The sequence below is a fragment of the Rhincodon typus genome, chromosome 4 (assembly GCF_021869965.1).
Source record: "Rhincodon typus isolate 14 chromosome 4, sRhiTyp1.1, whole genome shotgun sequence".
Classification (NCBI taxonomy): Eukaryota; Metazoa; Chordata; class Chondrichthyes; order Orectolobiformes; family Rhincodontidae; genus Rhincodon; species Rhincodon typus.
Window position 1 is genome coordinate 91,041,097 of NC_063335.1, and position 17,302 is coordinate 91,058,398.

General features: G+C 41.9%; 1 protein-coding gene across 1 annotated transcript in view; it reads left to right on the forward strand.

The window, feature by feature from the left end:
• The first annotated feature begins 372 nt into the window (after window positions 1-372).
• wnt9a (wingless-type MMTV integration site family, member 9A) overlaps window positions 373-17,302 on the forward strand; it is a 73,047-nt gene continuing 56,117 nt past the window's right edge. Inside the window, exon 1 of the mRNA XM_048596421.1 lies at window positions 373-492. Coding sequence (XP_048452378.1) covers window positions 407-492 — 86 coding nt within the window. The 5' untranslated portion in view covers window positions 373-406. The remainder of the gene's footprint in view (window positions 493-17,302) is intronic.

Genomic DNA, 17,302 nt, shown 5'->3' on the forward strand with positions numbered 1-17,302 from the left:
TCCTTCTGTCCGAGTGAATCTCTCTCTCTTTCATTCAATCTCTCCCTCTCTTATCTCTAATTTCCGCCCCTTTTTCTAATGCCATCCTCATTATAGCACACTCCATCTCTCCACTTTCGGTTTGTCTGTGTGTGTCAGATGCCGCAGCCTCGGTTGCAGCTGCCTGTCCCTGTCAGAAGCGGTGCCGGCACTGCCTTTCTCTGGCTCTCCCTCCCTGCTTGCAGCTCCACCCTGGCAGTGCTCCGCTTGTTGTGGTGCTTGCTGACTGAGGAGGGGAGGCGGACTGGCCAGCGCGCCTGCGCCTGGCTCTCAGGCTCACTATAAGAAGGCGCCGCGATCGCGAAACTCACCAGAAACTAACCTCAATACGAAACGAGATGGTCAGCTTTCGAGCCGGTACAGCAAAATGCTGGATGGACACTGCTTTCTGGGATGGCAACTCTTCGTTGTTATAGTCTTTCTGACCATCGGCAACGCCACTGCCTATTTCGGGTACGTCCTGACAACTTTTGAAACTTTTTATCAAACTCCCAACTTTTTGTGTGTGTGATTTCCACGCCACCATAAAACAAAACTTTTTTTAAAGCTTTTCTTAGATCTTTGCAAAGTTTCAAAACTGCAAACTTTCGCAGTATTTTTGGAGCGTTCTCTAACAAATAGGTTCTGATTCAAAAGTTTCCAGAATTTTTTAAATTTTAACGTTTAGTCTGTGTATTTTTATTTAGTTTTCTTGTGTCAGTGTTGCAAATCTAAGTGTTGAAATTAGCTGGGTGCGCCTCTCTTAGTCTCTGGGATTCTGTACTGGAGCAGATCTACACAGTTTCCAGCTGCAGGTTGTATATTTGGAATTCTAACTTTTACTTTTTACTTTTTTTAAAAAAAATCCCGAATGTGGTTTGATCTCTCCTGGGCAGATCACTCTCACACTTCAAACTTGTTTCACTTTTTTTTTCTTTTGTAGAAAAGTTGCTTCGTGATCCAATTCGATGTTGTCTGTGTCTCTCTCTCTCATAGCATGTCTCATCGTTTAATGCAAGGATTAATAAATGCAAATTGTAAAGTGCAGTGTGGGTCGACAATGCAGTGTGGCGAGGAGGCGTATGCTGTCAATTATTGCTCCGGCTTCTCTTACCATTTAAAAAAAAATACAATAATCAGCCACTATTTTAACACTTACTGACTTCTATCTTTTTATTTGGCCCCCGGCTACCAATATTGAAATGCCTGCTCAACGTGTTAAACATGAGAACAGTAAGCCAAGCGTTGGGAGGGCAGCATTGTGTATGTAAATTAAAGACTAGATCGCGGTTTATATTATTCTCTGGGTTAGAATCCGAGTCTGGAACTCATCTTTTTACAGCTCCAAGTTATGTAGACAGTCTTTTTTTTTTCTCCTCCCCTGAAACCTTCCTTCACTTTTTTAGTGAGACCACCAGATTCATTTTGTATTTTTGAGACTGCTTTACAGTTACCAGCTATAACAACACGAGCCAGCACATGCTGTTTCTCTCAAAAAAAACTAAGGAATTTTTAAAAAGTTTGGGGAGCTAATCCCAGGGAATCTTCCAACCTTCAAAATACACCGGTCTCCCGTGCAGCAGAGTTTGAAGTGAGGCTGGGACTAGTAGATCGTAACGTGTTAAAGTGCAAAAAGATAGTCCATATTATTCTCTTTAGGAAATAACTAAGACAGTCACATTAAAATATTAGCTGTGCTTAAAACAAAAACAATCTCATCCACCTCAAACAATTTTTAAAAGTGGAATGGATAAAGTTAGAAATTGACTTTATGACCCAGAAGGTTCGGTCACGTTTCAATTTTAGGTTTTAATTGTAATAAATAATATTGATCAGATGTTTTTGTATTCCCCCGATTTAAAAAAAAAACTCCCGTCTCTTAATCCAAGCGCCCTGCCTTTCGCAGTTGGTCGCACAAGTTTTATAAACTAGGAAGCGTCTCTAAATTGTCGTGCAATAGTAAGGCAAAAACATACAGCTGGTTTAATGTTGAACAATTGAAGATGCAGAATCAAAGGTACTTATTGATAAAACTGTACTCGGTTTAAAGGTGCAGCCCGCTATTTAAGGAGCACCTGTGTTAAAGGGACAATGTCCCGGTTTACTAACCTCTCTGCCTGGCAAAACCGAGCCACTACTTTGCAGAGAAAGGTAATTGGAGGTCCGTTCGACAATGTTACTGTCATGAGGCAGAATATAAAGGTGGTGAAACTAGCGGACGGACACTTTTTTTGTTTGTTTTTTAGAAATGGTAGTTTGGAGACATTCCCTAATTTTAATGTCTTGGATTTTCGCTCTGTTAGCCTACCCAAAAGGGGCTGAGGCGCAAAGGAAGTTCGTGTTGATAGTCAGCTGTTATTTTTGTACAGGTGGGAATTCTCGAATGTGTTAATACCTTCGTCAAGTTCAACCAGTTTATCCTTCATTTACTAATATCACCAAGTAAATAAAACGGAGAGCAGTCATAGCCTGACATCAAACTCGTCATCCAACACCTTTTTATCAATGTCACCAACTGTTATATTCAGATGGCCGTTGGTGCCATTATAAACCTAGAGAAACATGCTCATTGCCCCTTTTATTAAAACTGCAAGAAGTTTGGAAACAGACACCCTTTGCTCTTCGTGCTGTTGTATAAACTGACCAGACCAAATATTCATTCTAAAGTTCTTTGCTGAATCTTCTGTTCAATTGGTAAAGGAATATTCAAGGTTTGCTCCCTTAATGATTAGTAAAGGAGGTTTCACTGTTGAGAAATTAATGTCATTGGCAGTGGGTGATTATTGTTGGCTTTTCCCCCTCCAAGAATAGCCCATGCAACATGGGTCTCCATTTTGATTGGGCAATAGCGGTGGTGAAAGTTTCACTTTCTGTGCCTGAGCATCCCATAGCTGTTTGACCAATGAACAAGCTAAACTTGAAAGTTCAGCTCTAAGGACTGAATTAAGTTCTTGTCGTATTCAGTGGACCCCACCCTTAAAGTTGCCTCCCTCTCTATCTCACCATGACCCTTGAGGTATAATGCCATACTCTGCCAGGAGATCCTTATGAATCTGCTCCACACATGGCAAAGACCTCTCCCCTCTCATAAAACAAAGTACAGAAATATATTGCTCTTCAATCCATTCAGCTTGTGTGAAAAATGTTTATCTTTCCACTGTTACTGTTCCTCACCCTGTCTCCATAAGGTATGTTGCCAATTTCTTGGTTCTCCAAGTCTTTACTCATTGGGGTAAATGAAGGCCATGACTTCTCAGCTTCTGCTGCCTATGCTAACTTTCATAGAAGTACATGATATTAACAACATTAGTCTTTTCTGAATGTTATCCCCAAATGTTAGGACTGAACAGAGTATTAGTTACTGTTGATGAATGTCTCCCTCAAAAGAAGTTAATGCATTCTCTAACTTTTTTAGATGTCCTGAGCACTTGACAGTCAATATTGATTTCTGAAGCTTGCTCACTATGTAAGATAGGAAATGTGGCAGCCAACTTAAGTGAACAAGATCCCACAAACAGATGTGCTAATGACTAAATACTTCATTTTTAATGGTGTTGGTTGACAAATGAATATTACACTGGGGAAAACTGCTATTTCATCCAATTGTGACATGGGACTTTCCTTTATCCACGAGAGTGCATTACACTCATCCTGAGTTGAAAGCCTGTGAATTAAAATCCCTATAGGCGGAAGTTCAGGGCACAGTCTGACATACCAGCGCTGTACTGTCAGAGGTTCTGGATTTCAGATAAACCTTTCTGCACTTGGATCTCAAAGCACTTTAAGAGCAGAGAAAATCTTGTTCTGGTTACTATTTATCATCAACCAACATCAAAAACAGATTAGTCAGATTATCTCTCTATGGTTTGTGGGAACTTGCTGTGCATAAAGTGGCTACCATATTTCCAACATGAAGTAACTGCACTTCAGATTTACTTTGGCTGTAAATGCATTGGGATTCCATGAAAGGTGCCCACCAATGAAACTTGTTTCTCTCACCCAAGGACATTAAGACCACCATCCCACAAGATCAGCCAGCTCAGCAAAGACTAGAGGTCCTTTTTACACTCTACACCCTTATTACCACAAGGCAGTAAGCTTCCGACTGCAGGGCTGTGTTAACCACTTTCCTCTAAGTCTCAGTGAATTCATTATTATTTAGCAGAAAGTTTTCATGTACTTTTACTTCTAAATGAGATTGTACCTGTGACAGGGCACTGCTTCAAATACCATTTATTCAGGTATGTCTTAGCCAAATGGCCACTCTTCACACACTCTCGGCAATGGGCCCATTCAATTACTGGGGTGGTCAGGGTTTGGTTGGGGGCGGGGGGAGCAGTGCTGCTGTTCATTGAACTGCTATTGGCCTTGTTCTATACTTCAACACATTCCAACAGGACTAACTGGGTCAAGAACAACAGTTTATTTTTCTCAACTTTTTTTTTTCCTTGGTCTCTAATAAAACTGAGTTTTCTTTTTATCTTTGCCTCCACAAAAGAGATTCTTTGTAGAATTGGATTATTAATTTAAGCTTTTACTTGAGATGAATGGAGTTTTGGGTCTTTTTCCTCAACTGGCCAAGACCAACTACTGAGGAGACCCCAAGTTGGCAAATCCCTCTTTGGCTAGGAGAACTATGGGGATGGCATGTGATTATGGGTAGGCTGCCAAGGGTACCCATAATCACAAGAGCGCCCCTGCTCCCACCAAAAGAAAAACTTGCTGTCACAAATAACAGGTATCCATTAAGAGATGCAAAGCAGCATGAATAAAGAAGCATGTTCATACAGACATAGCAAGGTACTCTGACACATACACAAGTTGATACATACAACAACATTCAAAGTGAGTTAACACTAAAAGACTCATCACACACATTGTCTAGGATGGGCTTTGGTTTGCAGCTGCAGCAACAATGATGCTGCCTAAAGGTTTAGGTCAACACTCCCTTCCCACAACAGAATACAGAAATAATTTTCAACAGAATACTTGAAAGCTGGCTTCAGCTTCCACTGAAACTGATCACTGAGGAGCTGATTTTGGTTTTTTAGGTTCTGTCATCACAATCTCCACCATACCCCATCCAACCCTACCTTCCTGACTTCAAATATGTGGGAAATGTTTTAGGAATCATTAGAATGGATTCCACAGGCAGATGTCCCCCAAAGGGAATATGTAGCTTTTCAGTGTAGAAGGGCACAATCTGAAGCTGGTACTCATGCCAATCTCCCTCTTGCCAGTGCTTTCTCAACCAAAGTCTGTGGTTGGAGTGTGAGCATCAGTTTCATGGATGCTGTTATTGCTACCTTGTGCTATGTTTGGTTTTCTTAAATAATTTTGAGTGAAGAAGGAAGACAGCCATAATTTTCCCTAACATCTGGCAAGATTGGGTTAGAATAAACTGCCTTCACCAGAAGGTAACAAGATGCATTAATGCACTGCACTGAGTTTTAACATGACATGTTGAGTACTTGCATCAAGGAATGAATTGTTGGTTGATAAGGTTTTTTGCTCTGAATTTGCTATGCTCCCCACCCACACAATGATGAGGAATAACAATAAATTGTTGTTGCCCAGGCTCCCATATCTGTATCCATCCACTTCTAGAAGGCTAGAAATTTGGAGCAAGGGCTGACTTTTTTAAATATCTCCAGCTCATTAGTGCTGAGCCCAATTGTAAGGGACACCAACATGCAGTTGTATAGTGTCTTTGCTGTATTGAGATGCTTCACAGGAGTGTATTCAGACACTCCACAGAAGGGGATGTTGGACAGGTAATCTATAGCTAACTTAAAGGTAGGTTTCATAACCCTTGAGGTGGGGGTGTGGGGCGGGGGGGGGGCGAGGTTGCTGGGGGAATTCCAGAGACTGACTAAAAATACAATTGCCAGTAGCAGGATGAAGGAAGTAGGGCATGCATAAGGTTAGAGGAATGCAAAGGTCTCCATTGCAGTTGCAGGAGGAATTTGTATAGGGAGTCATAGTGGAGATTTGATCCATAGAATGGCTTTAAATAGAAACTGGGACCTTCCTGAAGAAGAATTTAACCAAGAGTTATAAATAGTTGAAGATTTTTTAAAATCTTCAGTTTCTTTGATCTGAGTTCAGGTAGAATAGCATCTCCCTGGCTACTCCAAGGAATGGCATATATTCCTTAGCTTGAAGGAGTGATGGGTCTCTTGCAAATTTAGGGGAGACAGTGGCATAGCGGGTAATATCATTGAGGCAGTAATCCAGGGATTCGGGCTAATGCCATGGCAGCACAAATTTAAATCCCACCAAAGCAGCTGGTAGAATTAAAATTCAGACATATTCCATTTTCTTACATAAAGCCAACTTCAGTAATAGTGCCTGCAAGCTTTCATCAACTGTTCCCATCTCATTCTCTAATCCCTTAGGGAAGGAAATCTACTGTTCTTACCTGGTCTTGTCTACATGTGGCTCCAGATCCACAGAAATGTGGTTGACTCTGAGCTGCCCTTTGGTCAAAGACAATCAGGGATGGGCAACAAATGCCATCCTTGTCTGTGATACCCACATCCCATGAAAGAATAAAGAAAAAGATTCTCCTTTTCTTCCCCTTCTATTGGAGAACACCAGACATTCATTCAGTGATTCACAAAAGCTTCCACTTGGGCACAATGTCTCTGACAGTCTATCCCCAGGTGTCACATGGTAAAGCACAGGTTGACACTATAACGTCAATGGAAAACAGGATTGTAAGAAGTGGCCCTTTGGATTAGGAATTGTCACAAGGATGAGCATTTTGAACATCTATCTCCATTTTGAGTTGGACTTTTTTCTTTTTGGTCCCTGTTTTTATTCCATATCACAATAATTGTGGATGAAAGTGTTTAACCAGCTTATCTCATGGCTAAAGTTTCCCCCTTCCTCCTCCTACCCTCTCCCCGCCATTCTAACAATGCCATGAGTGATGTCCCAAGTCTTCCTTTATCTTTTGGACTTTGAACTCCAGTTTTCTGACTGAAGCAGTGCCGACTGAACCAAGCTGATAAATGTCCTAGCCTGTGCCCACCCAATTCCATATCCACTTTGCTGTCCATAAATCATTACAGAAATGTGATGTTTCTCTCATACCTCAATGAGGCCTATTGAACTCATCTTCGGGGCATATTTGGTACTATATTCTTGCTTTGTGTCTAAAATGATTTTAAGGACAAATCCAGGAGTTGAGCACATTATCCAGGCTACCTCTTCTATGTATTGATGAAGAGCTGCTGCACTATTGGAGATGGCATAGCTCCAGTGAAACATTAATCCAGGGTCTTGTCTACCTCTGAATGGATGTTACACAAAGCAGGGAATTGTCCCGACATTGAGAGCAATTAGCTCTCAACTCATTCAGAGATAGTAAGAACTGTTGATGCTGGAGTCAGAAGTGTGGAGCTGGAGGAACACAGCAGGCCAGGCAGCATCAGAGGAGCAGGAAAGCTGATTTTTCAGGTTGGGACACTTCTTGGTTGATTATGGGATCTTGCTGTGTGCAATGCATCTAACTTATTTTCACTAAAAATAAAACATTATGTGGGTAGCGTCTGGAAGCAGTCTCAACCAATTATGCCAAACCTTCCCCAGCTCCACCCTGACTTCACCTCCTATACTGAGCAACTTACAATCACCAGTGTCACCCCCTCAAATCCTGAATAAACATTGGTTGTAGGGTTTTTGTTGGATTGTAACCTCAGCAGGAATCATCTCCTTCAGAAGGGAGGAAACAGCGGAAGGTTGATAGGGGCTGGAAATGATACACTTAATACCTAATGACCACTAAGCATCTGTTCTATTGGGGGTCTGTCAGACTTGAAGTGGGGCAGGATTACGTGGAGTTTTTAAAAATTCTACTTGGGTAGAAGGCTGCACTGTGCGCAGTGCTGGGGCTCAACAATCACCTGTTAGCGTGCAATTGGCTTGACCCTGTGCTGTACTGGGAACCTGAGCCAATGAGTTTCTGGCTGTGAGCCTGGCCTGCCTCGGACGAAGTTAGTTCTATCAGCACAATGCAGATCATTCCAATGTGTTTCAGACTTGACTCTCAGACCCAGGCCTTGCTAGTTTTGGCTGGTAGCTTCAGTTACTGCAAATTGGATGCATGTGGAAGATGATTGGGGTGGGGGAGAGAGAATAATGTCTTAGGTTTTTTCTCTTTAACTTAAAGAGCCCATTTTTCTTGGCAGACTCCCATGTGTTGAATGGGTAAACAAACTAAGTGATTTTAAAAAAAATTGGATTTCTAAATTTTTTAAACTTATTTTTCTAATCAACCTGCTCAGATGTTATTACACACCTCTGGAGTAGATCATACTTGAACTGGGACCTCCTACCACTGTACCACAAGAACCCCTATAACATTGCATTTCTTTAGCACCATTTCAACTCACTTAGCTATCTCTAACACTTCATAATTGGTTGGTTGCATCTCCATGTAATTATGTTGTAACAGAGTAAAACATGGCATTTAGCAATCTGCATAGTGTACACCATTTTCCTCCACACTCCTAAAAGATAATATTGGGATGAATGATTTGTTACTTTTTGTTGCATTGATCAAGACTTTTTTCTGCATTTTAAGAAAAAATCTCCTGACCACCTCTTGTCACTGTTTAAGGAAATTTCGTAGAATCAAATCCCTACAGTGTGGAAACAGGCCCTTCAGCCCAACAAATCTACACAGAGCATCCCACCCAGACCCATCCCCTATAACATCCCTGCACACTACAGGCAATTTAGCATGGCCAATCCACCTAGCCTGCACATCTTTGGACTGTGGGAGGAAATCCACACATGGGGGGAATGTGCAAACTCCACATAGTTGCCTGAGAGTGGAATTGAACCCTGGTCTCTGGCACTGTGAAGCAGCAGTGCTAACCACTGAGCTACCATGCTGCCCATCTTCTTGCCACACGGCCCTCCTCTGGCTAATTTCAGATCAAATTCAGGATTGAGGCTTGAATCCCAAACCACTTTTTTCAGAATGGATGAACTCCTCATTTTTAACACATGTCATGCCCTCAGGTCATCCTGAAGGTCTTTCAAGCAATGCTGTGCTTCAGAAATTAAATAACTGTCCTAACGTAGGAAATACAACAAATTTGTGCATAGAAAACAGCAATGCAATAAATGATTAGATATCTCTGGAAGAAGAATAAGTATCAGCTAAAACATTATAAAGGACTGGACTCACTCTTATTTGAATTTTTATTGCGGGTTCTCATCCTCTGCAGTGAGGACAGGTAGGGCCTTGTCATCTCTGACAGTGCAGCATTCCTTTGAAATGGAGTGTCAGTTTGGATGTTCTCAAATTTTCAAAAAGGAACTTACACCTGTAACTTCACTCTGAAGCAAGAATCTTACCAGTTGGCCCTGGCTGTTGTTGGACGCTGCACTCCTGGAGTAGGGAAGGGAGCAGAGAAAAAAAAAATCAATGTTGCTGCTTCTCATCAGTGGTTCCTGCTAGAACATAAATTTGCAATTCCCTAAAAATGTTGGAACTCCCTGTGAGATATTTTACTTTATATAGAAATCCTCAGTCCTCATTTTAATCTCTCCCCACTGCACCACTAATAGTGCAGCACTCCTTCCAAATGGAATCAGAAGGCTCGTGTGTTTATGACTTGAAGTGTGACTTGTATATATGATGCTTTGCAATGGGCAAGTGAGGCAATTGGGGATCTCTCGTCAAACCTCAACATACCATTAAATACAATGGTCTAGGGTACATTAAAATAACTGTTACATTAATGGTGGGAAATATTCAATGAGATGAATGGCTGAGTCACTGATTCAGTGCTCCATCAAGGAGCAACACATGAGGAATACAAGCTAACCATGTTGGTTATAATGTTAGCCTATCGCTAATAGATGTTCTCCACAACCCACAATGACTAGGAGTGTGGAGTCACACTTTTATTTTTCCACTTTACCCACCCACACTTAACATCAACATAACCTGACCAGCATTGGACACGGAGTAAATATATTCCCGTAATGTATCTTAGCCGCTTCAACACCACAGTCAATCTTCTGTACCAACCCATCTCATGATCTAGTCATCAACAAGATTTAGCAGCTATTAATTCTGTTATCCTGGCAGGTCTTGGAAGTTGTGCCCTTGGTAGGATCTAGAAAGATTGTAAGAATTCAAGCTGTTAAGACAGTATCATCTGTCTGGAGTCTGCTGTCATGTTTTTTAACATCCTACTGATATAAGCAGACTAGTTACATGTATTAACCCTTCAATGCTGAATTATATTATTAAGAGGAAGTTGAATTGAAGAGCCAAAGATCAGAGTGTAAGACTTGGGCACCAAGAATGAAAACTACATTAGTGAAGGTTTGTTAAAAGCTCTAGTTTCCATAACCTGTATGTTCTAAAAGAAAGCAGATCATCTGAGGTGATCTTCAGCAGTAGCTTAACATGGGCATTGGTAAATGAGTTATCCTCTATTTTTCATTTTGTGAAACAAAAATTAATTTTACTTCCACTCCTCTTTCTTCCCTAAAGGACATTAGTAAACCTATGCATTGTTTGTCCAGTAACAAAACCACGAAACATCCATGCCATACTAACCATATTGGAGTAAGTTGAATATGCACATAGCCACAAATCTCAACCAACATATATTGTGCAATCTGTCTTCCTCATCATTTTAGATTATATGATGTAACGGATATCCCTCACTTCCTGTGTGGTGAAAACTTCACAGGGGTTGATCTGGAGGCAGTGATTAACCCAGAATGCATTGCAGATTGGCCACAAGCAGAATTTGCCAATTCTACTGACCTCAGTTAACAATGTTGGCATCTGTCTTTGTTCAGCCCACTAGCTTGTACTGGAAGCACAGCCAGTGGTGCCAAACCTCAATGTTTACATATAAGGGTAGGCTCACCAAGAAGTGCAAGCTGGTAAGCAGCAGCCACCCCACCACCTCTCAGAAGAACTTTAAGTTTTAGAATTTACCCAGAGGTCAGTTCCTCTTCTCTCAATCAGGTTGAAGGAATTAGTTTCAATCTTGCAGTAAGCTAAATGGGAAAAGGCTCAAATCTATCTTTCCCCCTCACTGATATAAAATTACCCTAAAGCTGGAGGCTTTACAGATTTCTGCCATTTGAAGTACTGTACACTACACTGAATGTAATACTGAAGTTGCCTTCCTATTAAAGAACCTCCCTCACTGGGAGCTCACTTGAACATTCCAGTGTACACTTTAATCTTAGGCAATCAACTGCCACTCCTTTTCCACCTCACCAAAAAATTTGGCAGAACAGGATACAGCATTCCAAATAGGTGGTAACCTTTTGGGCCTAGAGAAGGGCAACCATACTGACTGAAGAGGATGTAGAAACATGAAGTTGTATGGACCACAATTAGAAAATAAACCAGGGAGTTTGATGTTATTGCTGGACTGTTAATCCAGTAACCAAGGTAATGGTCAAGGGGCTTTGGTTTGAATCCCACCATGGCAGATGGTGGCATTTGAATTGAATTTTAAAGCAAAAAATTCTGGAATTAAAAATCTATTGACTTGTGAATCCATTGATTGTCAGGAAAAACCCATCTGGTTCACTAATGTTTAGGGAAGGAAACTGCCATCCTTACCTGGTCTGGCCTACATGTGACTCCAGACCCACAGCAACATGGTTGACTCTGAACTGCCCTCTGGGCAGTAAATGCTGGCCTAGTCAGTGATACCCTCATCCCATGAATGAATAAACAAGAAATATTACACTTAAGCAAATGGAGTAGATAAACCCAGACTTTTACCTCTGAGCCAGGATAATAGATCAAGAAAAATAAAACCAGGATTTTAACTGAGGTAGTTGACTGCTCACCAAGAGTTCATTAAGGAGAGCAAAACAATACGATGGACCCCCCTTAATATCTCTACATTCGGACAATGAAGGCTATCAGTTTAACTGGGACAAGGTAACCATAGTAGCCCAAGCCAAACATAGACACATGGGAATTCCTAGAGGCATGGTTCTCCACCCATACTTCAATCAACAAACATATAGAAATGGACCCCATATACAAACCCATACAGATCAAAACCAGAAATGACAGTACTCACCATAACAGACTGGACAGTATAAATTCCAAGCAGAGTAGAGTAATATTGCTTCAGCAGAAGCTCCACTGATGTCACCTGGCATGGTGACGAAACGTCTGAACCAAAACAAGCCAGCTCGGTGAGCAAATCAACAAGCACACCCACAACCCGAGCTATTGATCTTTGCAAAGACTTTAAAGGGATTTCAACTGTTTTGGAATATATGAAGAAGGCACACTTATTTTTCACTCCTAGTTGGCTTCCAAAAGTGTTCTTTACTAGGTTAGCAATGACTTTCACAACTTTACAGGACACAGAACCATATGTGTGACTGAGGCCAATTTGCTCCAAAGCAGGCAGGAGCAGCTGTTTGCTTTCCTGAAGAGCATTAAGGAACCACTTAGGTTTTTCACTACAAAAAGGCACTTTTCCTGGTTTAGTTTCTTTATCTCGTGATGCTATTCCATGAAGTTTTAGAATTTTTGATAGCCAGCTGTGGTAGGATTTGAACTCATGGTTCAATCCATGGTCAGTGTCATGTCTATATTTAGACATTGCTTTGCTCAATGTCAGTAGATGGTTAGAATGATCTGACCGAGAGGATCATGGCAATAAAGTTGATGAGGACCTTCGATGTAGTAGTGAAAGTGTTGGTGTTCTAGAGCCTTTAATAGGCTGGGACAGACTTTCCCATTACTGGGTTGTATTGTTTTGTATTACAGGACTTTGGCTGACCAAAGAATATCAGGTGTGGGAGCTGCAGGATAAAGAGTAGGAAGATTTTGGGCTAAATCTCATCAGTTTGACTTCTGTACCTAGTGGCCTATGAAGCAATCTCATTCTTTCATTTGTAGCCTGCCCAGAGCATTTGAGTCCCTTGAGTTATCAATTATAATGTACTGTAGACAACTGCAACCTACTGAACATGTTTTGTTTGCTGGTCTGAAAGATTTGTTGTGTTTGGATTGTTTATGTAACAATATGCATTTTTTACACAGCAGTTATCTGGATTCTACCAGGATAGCTGGTGAACATCCATTAGTCTGACTCCTAACTTTCAACCTGTCTGACTTGGGGTGGGGGGAGGAGATGTAGTTACATTCCAGCCAACTTTTGGTCTTCCCTTATGGAAACAATGCAAGGCTTTCCACCATATCAGGAGAGAATCTTTTTGAGGACTGAATTATTGGGAGTAGGCGTGGATGGATGGGGGAAAAAGCTCAACAGTCTTTGCCAAATGATAAGAATATAGGACGTATTGCCTTCTTTTCTTCAATGTCATTGATCTTCTCTCTAGTAGAGGTCATCTCAAAACACTTCTTTCCTCAATTGCTCAGCTCTGAAGCTGAAGTTCAGTCCTCATTGCTCTGTATTGTTGCCACAGTTTTCATCTTGTATCATCTCAAAGTACAATTCTCAGCTTTCATTTCAGATTCCTATTTGGCTTTGCATAATAAATTAGTCACTTAAAGATCTTGCTGGTACAGCTGTCTTGATGTAGCTGCCACATGATTCACAGCAGTATTACACATGAGGGAATTGCAAGGTAATTCTCTGTATGCTGGGGCTGGCTATACTCATTACCACTAATGGGATTGAATCTTGACATTTATTTTGGCTAAGTCCGAGGTGCATCATAGTTTGAGGGATCTCTGACATGAGGCCTGGTGAGTTCCCTCACCATACCTTAACAACTCACTCCTTAAATATCTACCCTATCTTATGGCATCCCTAGTGTTCAATTGCAGCCTCCTCTTACCATGCACCATGCCCAGAACAGCTCCCCATTCAGCATATTCTGAATTTACCAGCATCCATGGCACTGGTGCCATGTTTAAAAGCCAGCTGTGCACCTGGACAAGCATTCAGTCTGGAACTCCCTGTGAGGTTGCTGAAACTTTCCCCAGATAGACAGAGGGAAATCATCCCTGCCTATGGGCAGGGACATAGCAATCCTGCTGTAGAGGTGGCATACTCTACTGCCAGGACCAGCAGTGGAGGCAATGACACCAGACCATGCCAGCCTAGCCAAGGTTGCAACTTGGACTAAGCAGCTCATCCTGCGCATTCTTCCAAAAGGCTGTAAGGAGAAAGTCAATGACCTTCTCCACTGCCCACTTTCATCTCCTAATACCTGCCATTAGGAAAATGACTTCAAATTAAAGTGGAAAGAGTCAGGACTTTTTCTTGGGCTACTTAACATGTGGTTCCTGACCCCCTTTTTTTGTGTTTAAATCTACCTGACTGGTCATTTCCAAAACCCTGGTCTAAAGTTGGCAGCTGCCCTTGACATACACTGCCAGGACCCACTGAATGAAAGCTATCGCCCTACACTTGGCTGAGGCCCTGCTGACAATCGGGCCAGGCTTTCTTTCTGTGTTTGTACTAAATGGCAAAGCAAAGACAATTTTTCAGACTGAGGGAGCAAAGCACAAAAAGGCAAGGCAATGCAAGACAGGGATTCTGTGTATCCAGGTAGGTTCAGTGAGTGAGCACAATGACAGCAAGTGCAGAGCCTGGGGATTTAGCCCAGTCCACTCCCTGTCCTGGCTGAGTCCCTCAGTGCAGTTTATCCCAGCTGCAGCATTCCAATGGTAGTTGCCCATGCAGAAGTCTCAGTGCCATGAGGGCTCCTAGTGCCTGGCACATTGAATGCCAATAACTGTGGCCAAGTGGTGTTTGGTTAGTGCCCATGGAACATGCTTTGGTATATGTGCCTGGTGTCCAACACAGATCCTTCAGAGCATTCAGTACTAGCAGTCAGCCTGTGCTCTGCATGTATCCTGGCAAATGCCACAGATACGTTGGACTGGAGAAATTGGCACCCCACTTTGTCAATGGGGATAAGATCTTGGGGTATGGGGTTAGTTGCATGCAGTCACTATCCATGGAGCATGACCTAAGATCTTGGAACTTGGTGTCCAAGATGCTGCATGAGAGCCAGTGGCATGTCAGAGTCTGGCAGTCAACCATATGTGTAGGTCTGAAGTTTCCACCTAATTTGCACATCCCTGGACACTATGGGCAATCTAGCATAGCCAATCCACCTATCCCCCACATCTTTGGATTGTGGGAGGAAACCAGAGCACCCAGCAGAAACCCATGCAGACATAGGGAGAATGTACAAACTCTACACAGTTGCCCGAGGCTGGGGTTCTGGGATTGAACCCAGGTCCCTGGTGCTGTGAGGCAGCAGCGCTAACCCCTTAGCCACCATACTGGTCAGTGACAAATGTGATTCCCTAAAAGGTGTTTGTGAACCAGATGGATTTTTACAGCAATCTTCAATTGTTTCATGATGCCCATTACTGAGACTAGTTTTGTTCCAGACTTATTCACTGAATCCAGATTTCATGCCTGTGGCAGGCAATCATTCACATGCCCTTTGCCTCAACTAAGTGCCAAGCTTCAACTTGTGGTCGATAGTATTGGCAGGGCATTTGAATGTGGGAGTGTGGAGTTTGCAATAGAGCTCCTCCTGTCTTGCAACATTAATCGCTGTCTTGCGATAGGAGAATGATTAGGAAGTGAAAACATTAACTTATTTTCATTATAGAAGACTGAGGGCAAATGGCAATAACTGCAGCCAAATGCCAGCCTAGGCAAAACTCTCTTCTATGGCTTAAAATTACTCCATGCACTGAAACTAGCTATAAGGAGGACTGTCATCTCCTTTGACCCCCCTTTCTGGCAAGGAAAGGAGAAAAATACTTGCATTTTATTTGGTACTTTTTTTATGATTACCAGACATCTCAGGGCTTTACATCAACGATTATTCTTTATGAAGTCACTGCTGTAATGTAGGAAATCCAGCCACCAATAAGGCACACAGCAAACAGCAATGGGCTAATAGCCAGATAATCCGTTTGATTGCAAGATAAGTATTGACAGGTCACCAGGGATAGCTCCTCTGAAAATAAGTAGAATTCTTTTATTACATCCAGCAGATGAGGTCCCATCTAAAAGAGGGAGTACTTTGAATATGGCACTCCTTTGCACTGGAGTATAGACCTATTTTATGCTTGAACTTCATAGTGGGACTCAAATTTGAAACCACGTGACTGGAGGCACAGCTGCCAGAAAGGACTGAACAGTCAAATGGTAAGAGCTAGGTAGCCCTACAAACAAAGGGATGGATTTGTTAGTTCTAAAAGCCTTTCTACATTCTTGAATGTGGTAGGACAGCACAATTTGTTCATTTCCTCATGGTAGTACTTTGGAAAATTAGCACAAAACACTATCCTAGCTCTCGTGGCTGTTGCTATTGTAAGTGTTAAGAACATTTTAAGCTTATCAATACATTACCAACATGGGAATTTCAAAATGTCAGCACTTGGCTCCATACCCTTTGAAGGAGAAGGATGTGGGTTCAAATAATACTCTTGACAGCCTGAGCAACTAACCCCAGGTGTCAGCCTGAGGGAATGCTGTACTGTTAGATGCCACCTTTCAGATGAAATTGTAAACCTGGCCATTTGAAAAAGAGCAGAGAAGGTTGCAAACTGGCTACTGTATTTCTTAAATTGCATCAGTGACTATTTAGGTAGTTTTAGAAGACTCTGTACCTTAGATACACTGAAGTTTTTATAAAAAGCTGTGAGAGTCAGTGGCATGTCAGTCTGGCACGAAGTTGTGAAAGGCAGAATTTGCACTTAGTCACTTTCTGACTCAGTCTTGTCCCAGAGGTGACCACCTTTTTTGACCCCAATACCTTCCATGCTCCATTACTGTGTCATACTTGTGCACTGCCACTTCATTCGGTGAGATCTGTACCAGCCTTTCTTTTCCCCAAGGTGTTTGCCTGCAGTATTAGAAACATTCCCCTCCACAGTCATCCTAAGGATTCTTGTGCTGTATCAGCAGAGGTCAGGGTCAGTCTTGACCAGTGTTTGTTACTGGACTGGTAATTCAGATAACTAAACCAGGGACATACTGAACCTCACTTCAACTAAATTGAGAATTTAACTTCAGTGCAGGTAAAATCTAGGAGTAAAACTAAAGCAGACACCAGTAAAAATGACCAAGAAGCTAACAAATTTTCATTTTTAAGTACAATTGGTTCACACACAAACTTCAGAGCAAGAAACCTACCATTACAATCCAGTTTAACTAAGTAACTCAAGACCCACTGCATTGTAATTCAAGAAAAGGGCCTACCACCATTCCTTGGAACAAGGATTTGGCAATCAATACTGGCCCTTAAAATGAATTAAGTT